Raw genomic sequence first — 22,275 nt, 5'->3', positions numbered from 1 at the left:
TTAAAAAATTAAAAAAAAAATAAAAAATAATTATTTTGTTAAACAATTTTTTTCACAAATGAATCACGCACTTTTATTGAAACACTTCAGCGCAGAGTCACAGTCACTATTGACCAAAAAAAAGACAAGCAAATAAAATTTTATTTGTTTTGCAGAGAAAATTTTTTTAAAATTTTACTAAAATTATTTTTTAAACAAATAAATCGAAAATGCATTATAGAAATTGTTTGTTGACAATTTGTTTGTTGTTGACAAAAATGCATAAAAATTATTTAACACACGCCGCAAACACTCTGTCAATGACGTATGCAGTACCAGCAAATAAAGGCAATCGCTTCATCATTTACGATCCAAAATCGGGACGGCAAATCGATCCATTGCAGTATCTACCGATTGTATTGGGCAATAAACGAAAACCATCTCAAGCCACTGGAAACATAATAGAACTGCCTCAACTCTGGAATCCCTGTTCCTGCACTGACTTCGTGTGCATGTGCTGTTTGGGTATGCAATTCACTACTGCCTTCAACAATCGCGGTGAGTATGGATTTTGTAGATATTCACATTGAACGATAGAATTATTTTCAATTTCTTCGCAAGTTGCAGTTTGTGTTTCCTTGGAATATAACTCCGCACAACTTGCACTGGAGTTACGCATCAATTATAACAGACGTAACATTGCAACATTTGGTTTCTCAGCACGTAATCCGCCGCCTATGTGTATTCCAGTACTCTTGCCCTTTCCGATTTACACCTGCTTGCGTTTGTACGATATACGTGCCTATGCCGGTAATGTACATGTGTGTCTGTCTTTAGTGCTCAACGCTTTTTGGAACCAACTCTTCGAATTTCATTTCGATTGTGTGCGATTCGGTTTGAATGGCATTGAATTCGTTACGAGTACATCAAATGGAAATATTGATCGGAAAGATATCACCACCACTGTTAATACTCTAAGCTTGGATTTCACTGAAGCAGATTCAGATAGTATTATTTTTACAGATAAGTACAGAGAACCCACAAAAGCTGAGAAACAAAAGCAAGAAGAAGTGTTAGTTCAGAAAGGAGTGAAAAGACGCAGGTTTGGGTGATCGGAGAAGGAAATTTTAGATTTAAGTATATTAATTTTAAGATATTTTTAATTATTTCATACATTAATCATTTAAGAAAATTAAAGTAAAAGTGAAATGAATATAAAATGAAGTTGAGTAACTACTGTTCAATCAACTGAAAGTTTCTGAAATGAAATGCAACTCACATCTAAAAACACAAATTTTAATGCCGTTAACGTAGATATAAAATATGTTGTTTTATTTCATACATGGCACATTCGAAACTTATATGTCGAATACATAAAATAATTTAATTATATAAAGATATAACTTTTGAAATGAAATCGATATTTAAAAACAATTTCCGAATACCAAAGAAATCATCAAATTATAATTAAATGATTTTTATTATCTGAAAGACTTCGACACCATAAATTGTCAAGTATAGTAAGCGATAAAATTATTATCACGTATTTGATTAATAATATTTTAAAAAAAATTACTCAATAGAGATTTGAAGCCTAAATATATATCAGGCAGATATTAGTATAAATTATAATCAATAGGCTAAGTCCTTCATAAACTGTTGCACTTATATTGATGATGATGAATGTTAATAGAATAGTACAAGTAAATACAGATTAAATGTATTTATTTTACTTTATTTGGCTTTAGTTTAGTTAATCATCATCATCAACATCATTAGTGGCGTAACGATCCTAGTTGAATCATGGCCTTCCTTTGAAAATTCCTTCACGTATCTCTGTCGTTTGCTATCATTCTCCAGTTTCTTCTTTCAAGTTTTTGCGCTGTTTGATCCACCTTGTCAATACCGCATAAACTCGGACGCCCTCTTGTCCTTCTTCCTTCTGATGCATATTGAAATATTTTTTTTTGTTGGGTTATCTATGCTCATTTTTTAAGTATATCTAGCCCATTGTAATTGCTTTAGTTTTACTCTCTTGCTTATTGCTCGTTCTCCTAGCTCTTTTTAACAAACGTCATTAAATCTCAGCCGAAAAGTGCTGTCTTCTTCTTTAATTGAACCAAGTATGCGATATCGTTCGAAGATATCTATTATCTTATTTTTATCAGGTTTTTTCGTAGTCCAAGTCTCTGCACCATACATTGAATTTGGAGATATCAACGTTTTACATATGTATTCTTAATTTTGACTTTTTAGTAAGCATATTTAAGTTCAGTTAATTATATTATGCAAATTTTTATCATTCGATTAGGTTAGAAATTGTAAAGTGTGGTTTACCAGCAAACAAATAGACTGATAAGAGGACTATGTAACATAAATGGATATAAAATAAATACCACCGACACTGAAAAATTCAGATAATACAAGAAACACCAATGAGAGAGGGAGAATTTCTGAAACTTTTTCCCTACTCAACTTAGCTCAACTTCATTAAACTGATATAAAAGCCGTTAAAATTATTTGTATCTATCGATTTTAAAGGATTAATCTTCTTAACTGATATTGAAGTAGACTATCTCCTAAAATTTTTAAAAGGACACATACGTCTAAAATAATTTATAGGATTATTAACTACCATTTTGGACTCTAAACTGCTATTGCTGTGGATATTTTAAGTCTATGTGTGGTTTTAGTCAATCAGTTCTACTTATCTATCCACCTACTTTACATTCCAACAACTGTTTGTCCCATTAACCTCATGAAGAATACTAGATATAATCAAAACGTATTGAGACGTTTCAGTGCTTTAGAAATATTTATAAGTATTCAGTGAGTATTCCATTTCTATTAAAATAGAAATAAATTTCTCCCTAAATACCATTTTTACATCACTTTAAAATCATTATCAATTCTTTATTAGTAAAAAAATTACAAGGTGGCATATCTGTACGGTATCCAGACTATAGTCCCATAATACCCTGTATTTCTATTATCTATATTAACCTAAAGATAGTAGTATTTTCACGGTATACAGTCTATAATCCTAAAGTATCCTATAGTCCTATGATCTATAGTACCATGAAGATAACTACAGACTATAGTCATGATATTTCAACTTTATAACATTAAAATATACTTTTTAAAACTAATTTTTTATTATTTTATATTGACCAGTTAGCCCGTTTAAAACTATATAAACAAAATATGATAATTAAAACAAAAAATTTTCATAACTTTACTATATCATATGTAAAAACTATCGAGAGCCGATATCTGAAGCACCACAAAACTCTCAAATAAAATTAATTAAGACCGTGTGCGAGTTCGTGTAAATTGAGTTAAAGTAAACTGAAATTCCCTAGGGTTTTTTTGCACTGCACTTATGCAAATATTTATTTATTGCACTTATTTATTATTTTTGATTAAAAGTTTTTAAATATATTTATTTATTTATAACACATCTTATAAAATTTTCACAATGATAATACCTAATTTACCTAATTTTTATCTAATTTACCCTACTCGAAATTTTGGTAAATACCAACAGTCGCTGCCATACCGACATAATTTACTATTTCCCTCAATTTTATCATCAATTTACTCGAACTCATGTAAATATTTATTTATTTATTGCACTTATTTATTATTTTTGATTGAAAATTTTCAAATAAATTTATTTATTTATTAAACATTTTATAAAATTTTCACAATGGTAACACCTACTTTACCTAATTTTTATCTAATTTACCCTACTTGAATTTCTGGTAAATACTAACATTCGCTGCCATACCGACATAATTCACTATTTCCTTCAATTTACTATCAATTTACTCGAATTCATGTAAATATTTATTTATTTATTGCACTTATTTATTATTTTTGGTTAAAAGTTTCCAAATAAATTTATTTATTTATTAAACATTTTATAAAGCTTTTACAACGGTAACACCTAGTTTACCTTATTTTTATCTAATTTACCCTACTTGAAATTCTGGTAAATACCAACAATCACTGCCATATCGACATAATTCACTATATCCTTCAATTTACTCGAACTATTAGGACAGAAAGATTTAATGATAAGAGCCCTCAGCTATCGCAACAGCTCCATACACAGTCTGCGTTAAGGTTGACATGCAGATTTACCCTTAAACCTGACCTAAGTTATTTATTTGAAGAAATGAATGAAGAAAATTTAAGTTTCACTGCCTCGCTTTGATATTTCAATAATATTTATCTGCATAGTTCGAAAGATCATCATAATTATCTTTAAACAAATATTAATTTGTAAAAACTCTGCGTCTGCATACGAATACTTACCAGACCCTATTTAATTGCAATAGGAAGTCAAAGGCCTCTCAGTGAAAGGAGTGTACTTAAATGTTTTTGGCACATTACGGGCGAAGCCCAAAGCTTTGAACTCACACTTTGCGAACGGCGTGCAATTATGTATTTCGCTCATGACTATTAAACGAAACTTGCGAACTTCGCAAAAGTATCTCAGCTCAGTTTGAGCGCAGCGTCTGTGTTGCTATTATCACAGCTGCTAATTTCGCTGTCGCTGCAAAACTCTGAAGTTTTGCAATTGCGCAATACTGAGTGAACATTGTATTTTCATAGCCCATTTGCCAGATACTCTCGTATCTGAGCTCAGTGCGCTTGTGTACCAGTTTTGCATGTGTACAAGTATTTTTTATAAAAATTTTTGATTTTCGTCTGCGTTTAGCATTTAAATTTGAAGAAAAAAATAAAAAAAATATTTATTGTTTTTTTTTATTTACTTTTGTTGTCGTCGACAAATTTTAAATTCGTTTTGTATCTTGTATCTGCGATCGCCTTGGAGTATATCAACAATTGTTGGTATTACTTTTGTCGTTGCCGCTGCTGCTGCCGTTACCGCTCTTACTGCTGTTACCGCTGTTACTGCCGCTGCTGTTGATGTTGTTGTTGATGTTGCCACTTTAATTGTTTGAATTGCTCATCGCCGCTGCGATTGTTACTGACGTGCCTTTAGTTTGTGTTGTTGTTGTTGTTGTGTTCATTTCATATCGTATCGGTTACGGTCTTAGCCATACATTTTTTTACTGATTTTTTAATTTTGAGTTGTCTTACTTGCAAGCAAAAATTTTTTAATTTTGTTCAGTTGCTTTTCGGTACGTGAACTGATCTGGCGCATTTCAAATAAGCAAAAAATATTTCCAACCAAAACATAAAATCAATTTAAGTCCAGACAAAATTCGAATTTCCTTTTTTCGAACGTGTATCCTTTTTCGAACGTGAAGTCTCTTTCGAACGTGAAGCCTTTTTCGCCGAAATAAAAGTGAGTTGCTGTGTTTCAAAGAATCAAAGACTGTGTTGCATTTTGTGGGATTGAATAATTAATTTTTTTTTTTTTCACTTAAACATAATTTCATGCTTTGGACTGGTAAATGTTGTTAATGACTAATGTTTTTTTCAACAATTATTTTAAAATATTTCGAAAATTGTTACATTACTTTTTAAGTGTTGTACGAGTGTAAAGAAAACGTAATTTTTACTTAACAAAATTAGTAACCTTCAATGTGACCCCGATCTTATCTTTAAATCTTTTGTAACAAATACTCTATTCCGTGTGATAAATTATTTCACAGTCTTTCGGCTTGTGGTCTATAGCAATTGCATAATTAGTGTTGAGTATTTTAAATTAAGTACTATTTTCTTTTAAGTAAATTGAAATTTAGTAATACTTTTAAAAAAATTATTAAAAATTTTTGTTGTTGTTTAGACAAACAATATAGATGTTCCTATAGAGTATATAATATTTAAGTATTTTATATGCTTAACATAATTACAATTTAAGGGTAGTCTTTCTTTATAAAACAAAAATAAATAGGACTATATAACAGATATATATAGTTATACATCAAACGTAATTACAACTTTAAACTAATCTTAATGAAAGAACAATTAATAAGTATCAGAACACAAGGTATTTTTATAAAAAAAAAAATAGTAGTATTATAATAGTAGTAGTAAAATAGTAGTAGTATTTTTAATTCGATGTACAATAAGGAGTAAAACATTGATTCCAATAAGGAATAAAATAAGAATAAAAATAAAACTAAGGAATAGAAAACTGTTCCCTAAGGAATAAAAATAAGTATAAGAATAAGGAATAAGAGAATTGATTCCAAATTAAACATCGGTACTTGAAAAAACAAGAAATTGTTTATAATATTTTTCAAAAATAGTTACCTGTTCTCTTTATTACCGAATGTTTTAGTGCCGAATTTATTATAATATTTTTAATTATTCTAATTATTAATTATTCACATGATTCATAAGCCATTTGAGTTAAAAGAAACTTTAATATAAATCTACTAAATATAAAATGTAAATTAACACGTACTGGTTCCTAAAATAGGTGACCACTATTACTTATTAAAAAATCTTTTAATTGAACAAAAATTTTCTAGTTGAAAACTAGAATATGAGTAATGAGATCATTACCTAAATCTTATATACATGATCTGTCTACAATCAAATTTGACCAAAGCAACTAAGTAATCTTAATCACTTCTTACTGTCCAACAGGACACTATCTAATAGGTGCTAAGAGAATCCAGCAATGACAAGTGCCATACTTGAAAATAACAAAAAGAAAAAATTGTTATCCTATCTGATTAGATAAAAAAGTTTTTTATACCCTTAAATATCTATCGGACATTCCTTATGTAATAGTTTTCATATACAAAAATTCTTACAGTCATTTAGTGCCTTAAAACTTTTTGCCCACAAAGGGCCACTTCAAAGCACCTATGTAAGCCCATTTTCCATAAAATGAGCACCCACTGGCACCTATCTATCTATGAATATTTGAAGTTGAGGATCCGAGTAAAAACAAATTAAAAAGAATAGAGAAAAATTGCAATCCTATCTGATCAGATCAAAGGGTTTAGTATATTGTTGAATATCTATCGGACATTCGTACTGTGTACATTAAAAACAATAGTTTCCGAGTACAGAAATTCCTACAGCCCATAAAGTGTTTTTGTGATATCACAACGTATTTATTTTCACCAAAGATGTTGGTAACAGATATATAAATCACGAAGTGCTTCACTCTTTTGATAAAAATTAAAAACTATTCATCATTCAAAAATTATTTTTTCATTAATAGATACTTAACAAAGTGATTAATTAATTATCATTATTTATACATAAATTGATTAACAGTTTTGCGTTCATGACAAAGTATGTATTTCGAATAGAAAAATTATTTTTTTTTAACTATAAAAATAAATTTAAAATGAAAATAATCCATTGAGCAAAGCATGCCATAGTTTCAGATATATCAAATTCCTATAATCAATTATCTCTATAAATATTTATTAGTTTTAATATAGTAAATTGATTGAACTAAGCATGCAGCAGTATCCATCCATGATCTTTGTATATATCGTAAGCATATAAGTTATATATAAATATTTTAGCCCACATCTCCCAGGTATCGACCCATGCCATATTTCAAAAATAGACTCATATGTTACACTATTTAGCAACTACTAAACTTGCATTTAAACAACTTAAAGTTTTCTCAATATTCGAATAATTCGAACTTTTTGACGTAAATTCGAACCTTTGTATTCATTAAGCGTTCAAGTTATTTGAATAATACCAAGAGCACTGTCAGTTTCATACATATTCATTGAACAGATCATGCGGAATAATATTTTTAAAGAAACTCCTTCAATGAATTACTTTGTTAATTTTTGAATTTGAAATATTATTTTATTATATATATATTATATATTTCCATTATTATAAAATATTATATTATTATTATTATAATAAAAATAATTATATATTTTTATATATATAAATATATATTATATATATTTTTAAATTTTTTTATAATCGTATATAGTCAAAAAAAAAAATGTTAAAAATGCTATTAAAAAATTAAAGAATGCGATCAAACAGATATATTATACATATATGTATATAAATATTTTTATATGCAATAAATAAAAGCATTTGTTATGTTAAATGTAATTATTATATGTATGTTATATGTATATGTATCATATATAAGTATGATATTTAATGATATATTAAATGCTATATATTAAAACAAATATTGTGTTTGAAACTTACCAAGATATTATTAAGCCATTTTAAAAAACGCGTATTATTAAATAAATTCATTACACACATACCCGTTAACCGATTTATAACCGATATATAATCGATATATAACTTATAAAAAACTTATTCGAAATTTAAAATTTAAGAATTTAACACCGGACAACAATTTTTTTATTGCTCTTTTAAATAATAAATTACTTAAATATAACAGAACCGTATATTAATATATTCAATATATATAAGATTAGATATATGCACCAAAAGACATGTTATTACATGTATAATATAAAATATATAACACAATTTAATATAATAAAATAAAGAATATTTAAATTTTATTTTTAAAGAAGAAAAAAACCAGAAAATTCGCCGTTCTGATCCAATAGTTCTACGTGGCTCTTTAGGATCACAATAAGAAAAATCACTATAGCATAAAAAATTATAAATAATTGAAATTTTACTAAATCTACTCAACTTATTAACAATTTAGCCAATAATTTCGTAACTTAATAAAATAACTTTTAAATTTAAAATTTAATTTAATAACTTTCACTTGCATTTTTAATATATAACTATTAACTTTATTTAATGCATTAGACACAATCATTATTAAACGATCACAATTATTAAAAACTAATTATTTTTCAAGAACGCCGAACTTCATAATTTAATACAAACTGAAGACCCGTTGGACCGGCACAAATAATTTTAAATAAATCTTTTCCGATTAGCGCGTAACTTTTGACTAAATTTCTTTATTCTTAATAAATATTCTGCACTTTTTATTAAAATAATATCAACAATAACGGTTTCCAAAGATTACTCCTCACCGAAGCCTTACAGTGGGTCTTCATGGTTGCACATACGCATGATTGTTCGAATTTATTAAGAACTTCATGGCAAATATCAAAACAAAAGCAATCCTTTATTCTTATTTAACATAAAGCTTTCTTTGTTGCTGTTCTAATGAACTTTGCGTAGAGTGCTTTGCCTACAGTGAGAGTAAATTTGTTTTTGATTAATAAAAAAAATGTATGTGTGCATATTGCATGCTAGTTCTATGTGTGCAAAAACAAAATACAAGAACTTATTAAATCGCATTCACTAAGAATGGAACCGTGTTTACAAGCTTTTCCATTGAACTTTTCTTCACCAACCGAAAAATAAATAAAGCTTTTGACACATGTTTTGTTGCACTGCACTGTGGGAAATTTATTTGGTTTAAAAGGATTTTATTGTTGTTGTTTTTTGATAAACAATACTTTAGAATTTATAATTCAATGTTTATTTCACAGTTGACAGAATGAAGTTTGTCAGCTAAATGTCGAACTCCATGCACATATGGAAAGCGATTTGTTAGTAAAGTGATAACATTTTTTTAATCGTTTCAATCAAGACTTTGAATTCAAAGTGTAACAAAGCCATTTTATACACATACGTATATATATATATATTTGTATTTCTCTATGATAGATGTATTAAATATTTTTAAAAATTAATTATTTTTAAATATTATTAATCAAAATAATTTTCTTTTTTTAAAAAATAATTTAATATATACATATAAAGTCTCAAAAAAAAATAACACACCCCATTTGCCACGTCTCTTTTTCAATATTGTTTTCTTTTAAATCGGAAAATGTTTTTTATTAAAACATAAAATTAAACAAATTATTATAAAATTATTAAAAAATTATTAAATTTTAATCAAATCAGAATAAAATCAGAATAAAATTGTTCATTTCGTATATTAACTTTTAGCAAGTTTGAGTATAAGACAGATATTTTTAAATTATACTTTGTCTAATTTTAACACAATATTTGTCTAAATTACTATACATTCTGCACAAGCAAACAACTTAATTATAATAAAATTAGTAAATTTGAATTTAACAGTCAACAATTCACTACTGTCTTAATTCAAAGTTAATCATTATTTCGGTTAATTATTTCTAGTTTAATTTATCATTTAACCGTTATTGATGCTGACTTAATAGGCAGTCAGGAATGCTAAAAAATTATGCATATAAGGAAACATATCATTTCTTCAATCAACTGGTGATACTGAAGATCAACTAACTTGAAAATCTTAAATCGGTTTAAAATTAAAAAACATAGATACATATTCCCAAGAATGCCTTACAGAAACCTACCTAAACTACTACGATAGTATTAATATTAATTGCAATTATATGATAAGTGACATAGTACTTTGCGAAACCCTTTAAATTTAAATAAATTAAGCTTAATTTGATGTTCTTTATTTAGAAAACTTTTTTCTGTGCAAATATTAATTAATTTTTTTAAAACTAATAATAATAATTTTTCAAAAAAGAAACAAAAAACTAAAACTAAAGGGTTAAACAATTAATAATGACAAAATCGCGCTGTCTGAATGGTTATTACTTCAAAAAAAACTTTTTTCTTTTTTATTTCCTCATTTCAATTATTTTTGAAAATGTGGTTTCCTGAAATAATATTTGTCAATCACCGATTTTCGGAATTACTGCCAACGACCCATAAAATATTATATATTTTTTATAGTACTTTTAAATAACTAAAAATAAACATTACAATGCTTTAAGTGCTATTACATCAATTATTTAAATTTTTTTACAACTATGCACTCCATTAAATAATAATATACAAAATAATAAAAAATAAATAAATTATAAAACTTTTTGCAAAAATATTAGTACCGGAAAACAAATTGTATTATTTGTTTTCTTAGCTCTATAATGGGTTTCAGATTGGGACACATTAGACTGTAACGCTGTGTTGGATCTTTACTCGTTTTGCAATAATAATAAAGCAAATTATATGGTCTTTGAATGTTATAAGTTATTGTTTTTTTTTCTTTTAATAAAATATTTTTCCATTTATTGCTAAATTTTATTTATATAAGTTACTTTATACTGTATTTAGACTATTTTACTTAACTTGACTAATATGCAGTAATATTGGCATTTTTTAAATAAAATCTACACAATGATAAAATAAATTTAAAGACAATTAAATTGCTTTAAATTATTGTTTTTTTATTTTTGATTTCATCAAATGTTTTTCAATTTATTTCTTAATTTTTATTTATACAAATTACTTTATACTGTGTTTAGACTATTGTACTTAACTTGACTAAATATGCAGCAATATTTGCCACTCTTCATTTAAAGTCCATAAAATTAGAACATAAATTGAGTTGTGTTTATTTGTTATGTTTTTAAATTCTTTGATAAAATATTTTTAAAGTAATTTACATATTTTATGTTTGGACTGTTATGCTTAACTTGGCAAATATGCAGCATTGCAATTTTTCCAATAAAATCCTTATAAAGATATGCTAAAGTTCGATAAGTCTAAGTGTAAACATAATTTATTTTACTTCTAAAAGATAATTTGCTTTAGCATGAAAATTAATTAATTCAATATCTTTTTAATTTAAACCTATTTTTTAAAAATAATTAATATAAATTAATGTTTGTGATTTTTAGCAGCAAAGCAAACATAATAATTGGTGTAATAATTGATTTTATTTTTTAAATATATTATTTCAAAATTATATAATTATGCATTGGAAATAAAAAACTTTCGAAGTCATAGCTTCCGTTTGCAAAAATTTAATATTTTATCTCATAAAAATCTTTGCGATCTCATAGTTTAATTTAATATTTTATCTCATAAAAGTTTTTACGATATCTCAGTGTCAATGGTTTCCGAAAGTAGAAATTGCATACTTTTTTATACATACATATTTCTTTTTTTGCACATGTAATACATAATTTTTTTATTTAATGATGTATAAAAAAAACATTTAACAAACGTTTAATAACTATTTTAACCCTTTTTGTACTACAAGCAAATTATGAGAAGAATTTATTAATTCGAAAAGAAAAAAATGTATAAATTTCACTTTCAATTGCAACATACGAGACACCTCAAGCGTAATTAAAATTACACCGCAGAGTAAAACGAAAGCATAATTTTAATTAAAATCTTAAAAATATCAGTAATACAAAATTATTTATACATATATATATTTGTATGTATGTATGTGCATATATATTTAAATATTTAACATCACAACAGATAGTTAATGTTAAAAAATTTACATCTCATTGCATCTGTAAGAGTTTTGTGAGAAAATTACTGAGAAAAAAAATATTAAAAAAAAAATATATAAAAAAATACTAAAAAAAAATGCTGAAAAATGGGAAAAAAAATTTTTTAATAAAGAAAATATATTAAGTAAAAGTGAAAATATTGTTAAAACAATAAAAAAATTGTTTATAGTTATAACCACATTAGCAGCTCAGATAACATGATGTATACATAAATTTATATATGGTATTTTTCTTCATATAGAAAAGGTGAACATTTTTAATATTTTTGAACAAGACAACAGATTGTCAAATATGAGCATGGATAGCCACCATAGATGAGTATATTAGACATCAAACAACCACGTATGAGCTGTCAACATTGACATATTTTGGGCATTCACCATTGTAATATGACAGATTAAAAACACATTTTTACTAAATTTCTAAATATTTATAGTTTCTTTTTTTTAGGTTTTTTTTTACATATTTTTTTTATATTTTTTTTATTTTTTTAAAATAAAAATTCCATATGAGAACTCAGTGCAATGGAGCATCATGCAACAATCGCCGCCTGCATTAAGAATGTGACAAATTTAACACAATTTTTACTGCATTTCACACTTCAGTTGTGAGATTTTAACTATGTTCAAGATAGTAGAAAATGATATTATATATATATGAATATATTTATATATCAACGCTACAATCACTTAAACACTTTCAGCCTTGTTTGGCTTTTGAACTCGCTTTTAAAATCGTTCAGAAAAAAAAACTACGTACAGAAATTAATTTTCCAAAAAAACTGAATGACACTTGAGTTGGCGTGATTGACAACCTAGGACAGTTACACTGCTACCTTCTTTTGAAGATTTTTTTTAGTTTAATGTAAAAGTAGAAAATCTTATCATCTCTCTCTAAAAACAAAAAACAAAAACAATTATTTACTATTTATAATTTAATCAATAGATAATTAAAAAACTAAAAAAAATACTGTTTTGGAACGAAAAATATTATGAAATACCGCTAACAAAAGTGCAACGGCATTCGAAATTCGACAAATTCGAAATCGAAGTTAAATTTTAAATATCGATGCTGTTATTGTTGGAATCATTATGAGTAATTTTTATTATTATTAAATTTTTTTTTTTTTTGATAATTTCCATTTTAGCTGTTAGTTTCCGTTAAGAAAAATGCGCGTGGTTGCAATTAAATGTGATGTAATTCTCACACAATCCCAAAAAAAGTAACACGGAATAGTGTAAAAACGGTCAAACCGGCTGCAAAAAAGCGGTTAAAGCACAATAATACAAACAGCACAAACGCCACAAGAGCAAAAGAGCATAAAAGCACAACAACTCGTGCAATCGTGCAACAAAAGTTACGCTTCAGCCATGACATTGAGCCACAAGTTAACCAACGGTTAGCGGCCTAAAAACAAATACAATACAAATCAAACAAAACAAAAAGTAAATAAAACTATACCAATATAAAAAATAAATAAAATAGTTGCAAAACCAGTGAAGCTAATAAAAAAAAAAGCGGTAGCAAAAGTTTTAATAGACTTAAAGCTTTTTTATTGTTGCAGCTGCAAAATCAAAAAAAAAAAAACAAAACAATGGAATCACCATTGTTCGAAATTTTAACTATGGTACATTTCCAACTGCAACACATATGCTCAGCAAGCCAGTATGCATTAGTCCCAATCATGTCCGCATGCGCTACGAACCAACTCATCAACTCCCCAACAATAACAACAATAACAACGTTGCTACTCTTGCTTTCAAACGTCTTCAAGCTCGTTTTTAAATGTTTCTTTAATGTTTTTTTATTGTTAGTTTATTGTTTTTATTGTTTAACTGACGCTCTGACTAGCCAAGCGTCTCACTTTGACTTTATGCCCACAATTTCGTAATATCGTACAATGGCTGGCGCAAAGCGACAAGCGCCCAAACCAACTCAGTTCAGACGAAAGTGAAAGTTTCTTAGTTCGTTTTGGTTTTGATTTTCTTAAAACTTTTTTCCGGCTCGTATAGTCACTTGAAGAGCAAACCAAATGCGCACCAAAAGCACACCAATAGCACACCAAGAGCATATCATCAGGGCAGTGCAGTAATAATGCTCGACTGCACAGAGTTTTGTATGCGAACAGTTTTTAGATATTAAAATTTTAATGCAAAATAGATCGCATATGCATACGTAAAGATAATGTAAACAAAGTGAATATTAAATCAATCGGTCACACCTATCAACAATAGTCATAATAGATAATTTTGCAAGACGTGATTTATGTTTTGATTATATATTTTTTCATTTTTTACTAATTACTATACATGTAAAATGCACACAGACCACTTGAGAGTGCAGTCAGAGGCATTAACATGAATTAAAGATGCAAAGTTTTGTAAGACAATAAAAAGTCTTTGTAATATTGTAATATTGTATTATAAATTTAACATAGTTCGAAATCATGCATTGCCAATTAAGTGGGAAACTCATGTCAATAGACTTTCGAACGAAAAATTCATATAAAGTAGATTTCAGATCATAGTCCATCAACAAGAAAATAAATTTTTTAAATGAATAAACTAATAATTATTGATTTAAGTCAGAGTTATAAGAAATTGTTATTGTATAAAGAGAAAATCACAATACGACCAGGATTACAACTAATATGAACACTGCCTGCCTCCCCTTCATAGATAGAAAGAGGAATTTAATTCAAACCATTTTGAAATATTTTTAAACATTTTGAACTAGATGTAGTGGATTTTTTCAATTTAATATCTTGATATAAAAATATTGAAACCGTTTTTAAAAACACCATTTAATAAGTCTCATCATACATCCCTGACTAAATATACATACATACATTTTTCTAATTTTCAATCAATAAAAAATTGAAGTACCTATATTAAATATAGCGAAATTAATCTCTTCTTCTTATTTGGCACTATAGTCCAGTATGAACGATCTGCCTCCATCTGTCCCTATCTTCTGCTACTCTCTTCTAGTTCAGTACTCCAATCGTTCTTGCATCACCATACACGTTCTCATCCCATGTTGTTCTTAACCTCCCTCTGTGCCTGGTTTTCATCGACTTTGCATTGAATCTGCTGTTCCGACCCCATTCTTATTACATGAGCAGCCCATTGCAACCTTTGCGACTTAATGTATCTCACTATATTTTCGTTTCTAAGCAGTTCTTCAATTTCATTGTTTGTTCGTCTTAAATTAAGTTAAGTTAAGTTAAATTAAATTAAATAAAGAGAAATTAATCATAGAGTATATTAAGTGTAGAGAAAACTCAAAACCTTTTGATTGGAACTGCATTTAGTATGCAAATAGTTTTCTACTTATCAGTCAAGAATGATTAATAGTAATAATGAATAATTTATAAGCTATTAATGCTTGTGAATGTTAGAATTCCAAGCACTTCGTTTAAAATTACATATAAGTTAAATGCAATTTTCTACTTTGAACACTATAAAAAATATTTAATTTTAAATATTTATGCAGTGTCTTCAAAATCGTGTCTCGATAATATTCCAATTAAACTGGCGTCTCAATAAAGCAGAGGTGGCGAACATTTTTATAAAGAAGTACATTTATATTAGAACACGTTTATATATTCAATTTTGGAAAACTATTCTAAAAAGCAGCAACAATCCTTATCTATTTACCCATATATAGATTACGGTATCATTTAATTAACTAATTAGAATAGCGTTCATACCACTGTAATTTTCATATGTGTTACTTATGGCATGAGTGCCATAGTTTAGCCATCGCTAATCTAGATCAACAAAAATCATTTTATCCCAGTTCAATATACATTTAAAGCTACATACTAAGCAATTATTTATTACTCATTTCATTCTCAGTTCATTTACTCGACCAAATGCGCAGCGAGTTTAGTTATATCATCGCAGAATTAACTTCAAACCCGGTTTGATTTATAATTATATCCCACAAATAGTACTCATATTATAAACTTTGTTACAAGATAAATATAGTCTCTACATTCGTTACTTTCGATTTCCTCCCAATCTCTTGCTCTTGCTCCATCCCCTCATAATTATTCCGAATGGCAAAATCCATCTAATAGAATTTTTTCCTTTACATAAGAATTCTTCAATATTTCAAAAACATAGCAGTAAGTTGAGCGACGTTATGGTCGCGAACTGATTATTTTCACAGTGTTAGAACTGTTCGATAGTCTATAGGAAATAAAAATATCAGTTCCAGTTCGGTACTAATTAGGTGAAACTCACTCACTACCATTAAAACTCCAAACAGTTTCAAGTGGTGCCTACTGAATTTTAGTCGCCACTTATGGCAAGCAAGCTCTGCCTCGAATATACTGTAACCCCTTTCATATGGGGATAAACAAGGCATAAGAATCGTCATCGATTTAAAAGGTGCTTCGCACTATTTTGTCGCCCGTTAATATTACCGGAAAGCTACGAAAGCCATTATCTCCAATCAGGTATATGACGATACATCATGAGTGAGTTTATTGTTACGTTCTTATCGTGCTGTCATCCTGGCATTTTCTTGATAGACAGAAAAATCAAGCAGACTAGTTTTACTTAAATATATCTATACTATTGGAATATTACTTAAATAAAATTGTTTACTCTTTCTTTCGAAAAAAGTTTATTGTATATTTTTGGATTTAAAGAGTTTACTAAAATTATTCCAAAGTCGAAAAGAAAATTCTTCTTTCAATTGATGTTTAATAAAAAAAAGCTTTGGTTCCTGAAGAGAAAATAAAACTAATTATAGAAAGAACAGCACTATTTTATCATTTATAGTGCTGTTCTTTCTATAATTATTTTTATTTTCAAATAAATATCAAATTTTTATTTATTATTTATTTAGATATTAATTACAATTGAAGTCCGGATTAAATTTTGTTGCATTGCTGAATTAAAAAAAAATATAACATAGAACTGTTTTAAAAAAATATTTTTTAAATTATATTATATTATAAATTTGTTAATTATTTTTTAATGAAACACAATCGTTAGTGTTTTTATAAAGAAAAATTTTTAAATTCAAATTAACACTAAATGCAATAAATTATTCAAGAAATGTATTCGAATCAACTGTTGCGATACTAATTTTAAAACACTCGAAAAATTTTAATTATTATTATTATTTACATTTTAATGCATATAACTTTTTCTCCATTATCAACTGATGATTTGAATTTTAGTGCAAAAAAAACTTAATCGTATCGTTTATACTTTTGCAACAAAAGTATCTGTATCTTTTCAGCTGCTTTTGCAGCAAAAGTATCTTTTTAGCTGCTTTTGCAGCAAAAGTATCTTTTCAGTTGCTTTTGCTCACTTGGCGGGTCCTCATTTACATTGAATGAATGCAATGAATACGAAAATCTGTGATTCGAGTCGAAACTTTTGAGATTACTTAACCGAAAACTGAATGGAATAAATCAGGCAGTTTAAACCATAACCTATGCCACTAAGTAACGCTTTCGCAATAAATTAACAAGTCTTCGGGGCCTTTTGATTAGCACTTGAATCTTTTTTTTGTGTTTTTTGGTTTCTTTGGGTACTTCAAGTATCTAAATTCGCCGTAAAATATGCTGATTTGCGTAAATTAATTGGCTGCCATTTCACTTTTATTTTCATTTCAACTGTTTATTTTTTTATATTTTCTTATTTTATATCTTTTTCAAATCGTAAATAAAACTAAGACTAACTGATGTAATCGTCTCATTCACTTAAAAAGTTAAAGTTAATGACTTATGAAGATTAATTTTGCTGTAAATGACTTAGGCTTCCCTTTTGCCTTTGGGCGCTTTTGCCTCTACAATCGTATCTCATTTTAATATATGAGATTTATTAATAAATATTAAAGAATAAATTTGTGAGCACTACTGTAAGGTCTTAATTAGCCAATAAAGCCTCATTTATGAAGCTCATAAGCAAAAAACTGTTATGTAATCAAAAAGAAATGGAAATGGAGATAGCTGTTCATCAATGGAGTGTTAAATTTATTTCACTGGTGATATTATAATGGAATCTGGCATTTTATTCAATAAAAATAATAATGCATTTTTGTGAATTTCACTTATTAATAATGGCATTAAATGCTTAATGATGGCATTATTTAATTAATAAATAATATAAATTATTAAAATTATATAAAAGTTTATCTCAGATTAGATTAGATATTCACAATGTATATGTTTTACAAGTTTTTTGACGCTTCTTCAACAATATTGACTCCTTTCTAAACAGAGACTTTATAAAAAAACAGCGATATCAAGCTTGGTCAGCGACAAGCTTGAGCTATTGTGCGTCCCTTTGTATTTAGACATTTAGTATCTCGAAAAATCCAACCAGCTCTTTCGGAAGAAGTTTTCGAAGGTCTTCATCATCTAGTTGGTATACACCAAAAATTTTGTTTCTGCTATGGCCTAGCGTATCACAATTGATGATCAGATTACATATGATGATTACATAAACTCTTCCTCATCACAGCAGAATCTGCAAATATTTGTGTCGGATATACCTATTTTGTGTAGGTGCTTATTAGTGCACTAGGCGGCGTGGCCTATTAGTGTACTAGAGAGTGACTTCAGATGCTTCTTGTTTAGGTTGAGAGCGGTGTTTGCTCTTTTGGCATTAAAATTCAAGAATTTTTATGTATGATATAGGCCTCCTATTCCATTTCAATATTCATTGATACTTTGTTGGAACCATTTTTTGGTCTTCTGTTTTATGTTCATTTTATTGAAGCCAGAGAAGGGAGTTGAGTCCATGAATGGTTCTTTTGCCCCTGTTTTGGCATAAAGAGCCGCCTTTTCGTTACCTTCATGTACGGGTACCGAAATCAGCAATAACACTACAACAAATAATTTGAGCACGGAAAAATGCATCTTTTAAATTCTAATAATTCAAATTAATTCATTTAATTATTTTAGAAAAGCATCATAAATTCTTAAAATTAATATACTAATCATCAATCAATAGATCACACGATACTTTTTTTACGATTTAAATGTACAAGATATCCATTAACAGTGAATACTCATAACTAACTATGACTTGTACATACTAATAGCTACTTCTGACTAATTGCTCTCAAACGAGTCAATACTTTCAAAGTTAATGACTTTGAACTGTAAGATTAGTGGATATCACACGCTGACGTCGTCTTTCTAAGCCACTTATATCAAGCAATTATATCAAGCTTCCACGTAATTTTTTGTTAGCTCTTGAAATTCTTACATTTTGTTTCATGTATGTCAAACTTTGATAATATAATGCACGAAAATACCTTATATTGATTCTTAACTCCATTAACGACCTAAATCAAATAAACTGCTTTAATGAAGGCTGTTCCCATTGCCTGTTCCCATCTGTAAAAATATCATCTATATTGTGTTTGAATACTCCTAACATACCACAAAAAATTTTAATAACGTTAGAGTGTTAAAATATTTCTATTAATAGAATCTAACATTCAAAACTAAAATATTATGGAACTCTAATAGATTTTATATAGATAATAATCTTCTTTATATAATTATACTTTCTGCATTAATAATATATATTTATCTCCAATTACTTGATTCATAATTTTTTTAGGTTATTGTCTAAAAAAAAATTAAAAAAAGTTTGATTATAAATATATATTATTATATATAATTAAAAATTGAATTTATTATATTCAACATTGACTGCTAAATATTTTTATTGCATCCACTTCATTTAACGTCATGCAATTTTTATCGTAAACAATCTGAATAAAATTTTGCAAAACAACACGATAAGTAAGTCTAATTGCCCAAAAATTTTGCTTTTCAAAACCTAATTGCCAAATAGAAAATATTTAACAACTCAAACAACGCTTAAAAACATATAAAACCAAATTTGTTTCGGTTGGTAAACACACCAAGATTTTCCACAAAATGTTTGTTAATGACAATGCCTGCCCAGAAACCAATTAAATTCATATTAAATGTAACCAAGCATTTCTTAATAATTTCCATTTATTAAATTTTCAGTTCAAGCACGCACGCAAGATGTTGACTTTGTGCAAAGTCGCGACGACACTCCTAATGCTACTTCTCCTCAGCACCATCCAAATTCCATATATCACCGCACAATCGAGCTCAGAAACAGTGCAAGGCAAGGGAAAAGCGATTATTTACAAGCCAGCAATTATACGTACCGAATTACGTTTTGGACGCAATTTGGATCCGGAAAAAGTACGCTCAGTTAATGTCAAATCAAATACCGGAGAAGATGTTGAAATACTCGTTGGTAAGGATAGCCAACGCGGGCGTGCTGGAGGTAGTAGCAGTTTCTTTGTTAAAAGTGCAGATGTACGACCATCATCAACTACCGAACGCACACCTCGCAGCCTCAATGATACCGCCAACTTCGAGAAGCAAGCATCTCTGGAAAAATTGCTAAATCTTTCGCATACATCAACGCTGCTGAAGCAGAGTGAATTGGTGCGTCAAGCGAAAGCTTATAATCAGCGCAAAGCAGAAGTTGAACTGCGTCAGCAACAGAAAGCAGAAAGTGCATTGCAAGAAAGTGCAGTCGTTGTCAATAGCGGTAGGGGACGGCACGGAAGAAAATTGAAATACACTACAAATGATTTCCCTGTACAACAACCAATAAATCAAATGTACTTATCACAACCACAATATACGAATGAAATGCAATTTGTACCACAACAAAGTACTGCCACAACACCAGAACTGCAATATCAACCATATTATATACCATTGGAACGCACCAATAACTTTTCATTCCCAAGCGATAGTAAAACTACCGATCTCAGTCAAACACAACAACAGGCACAAGTACCACAAAAACGGAATTGGCAGCCTGCTGATGTTCACGACTTACGCACCCGTCAACTACGTCAAACAGCGGCAGATATGGTGCCATTCCGTTTCCCAGTTGAATATGATTTTCAACCATTATACACTGATGAATCACAAGGTATAGATGATCTTTACAGTTCCAGACAATCTCGTTACTATATTAATACCGGCGAACGCAATAGTAGGCCGCACAATCTCATTACGAAAAATAATTATTTGCCTTCTAAAGCAAAACAAACAAATTATTCACATATCCGCCTACCAGCTGCTGTAGTTGTCAGTACTTCAACAGCTATCGGTAATTCCAATCCACCAGTTCCAAGTCAAACAAATCATAACATTATCACAGCTGCTTCATCGCCTGCTTATGCACAAATAAATAAACATACACAGTATCACGACGAACCAATAACACAATCACATCCATCAAAAAAATGGCAACCACTAAAGCAAACACAATCAACCAGATTGGGTCAACTTTCTAAACCAGTACAATCCACACAGCCATTACGACAAACACAACAAGCTACACGACCCGTCCAATCTGCCATTGTCGATGGTCCTGCAATTACTCTCATTGAAGGTGTACGCGTACCAGATACACCCGAAGATAGAGTGAAAACATGGCGCAATGCCAGAGTGCTAAATAATCAACTGGTGCCATATCCTGACGGCTATACACCACCCAAAGTACAAATTCAAACTTTCGATAGTTGAGTTAAGACTGTGAACAAAACTACATGAGCTGCTAGCCGTTCGACTTCTTCGCCCATTTATAATTTATTATTATATTTTATATTTAGTAACTAACAAGTGAAAAACATTTTTGTTTTTTTGTTATTTATTATTTAATTTATTATTAAATTAAATTTAATTTATTTTTTAAGCATATATATACTAATAATTAAATTATTTAAAAAAACAATTGAGAAAGAAAATTTTTTTCAATAAAAAAAATTGTCAAAAATAATTACGAAATGTTTTGTTATATATGGTATGTATTATAATATAATCAGATCCCAACTTCTTGGCTAGATTAAAAATTTATGTATTATAATAATAAGACATTGTTAATATGTTATCATATGAACATATTAATCTATATATCGCATATCTCAGCGACTATTCCACTCAACATGACGTCATTCTTCTGTTCCATTGTCGAGTTTTGCACATACAAAACTGAGCACTATTGAC

The 22,275-nt window shown here is 28.3% G+C and overlaps 2 protein-coding genes across 2 annotated transcripts; both read left to right on the top strand.

Moving 5' to 3' along the window:
• The first annotated feature begins 299 nt into the window (after window positions 1-299).
• LOC119676524 lies at window positions 300-1,091 on the top strand. The gene is made up of 2 exons (XM_038087762.1): window positions 300-537; window positions 607-1,091. Exons 1-2 carry the CDS (start codon window positions 300-302, stop codon window positions 1,089-1,091), a joined length of 723 nt encoding a protein of 240 aa, XP_037943690.1.
• A 4,050-nt stretch (window positions 1,092-5,141) lies between these two features.
• LOC119681699 lies at window positions 5,142-21,887 on the top strand. The gene is made up of 2 exons (XM_038094958.1): window positions 5,142-5,299; window positions 20,245-21,887. Exon 2 carries the CDS (start codon window positions 20,263-20,265, stop codon window positions 21,793-21,795), a length of 1,533 nt encoding a protein of 510 aa, XP_037950886.1. The 5' UTR covers window positions 5,142-5,299; window positions 20,245-20,262; the 3' UTR covers window positions 21,796-21,887.
• Window positions 21,888-22,275: the final 388 nt, after the last annotated feature.

This window comes from Teleopsis dalmanni, chromosome 2 (assembly GCF_002237135.1).
Source record: "Teleopsis dalmanni isolate 2A chromosome 2, ASM223713v2, whole genome shotgun sequence".
In the NCBI taxonomy this organism is placed as follows: Eukaryota; Metazoa; Arthropoda; class Insecta; order Diptera; family Diopsidae; genus Teleopsis; species Teleopsis dalmanni.
Note: the sequence above shows the minus strand (reverse complement) of the source record. Positions and strands in the feature narration are given on the sequence as shown.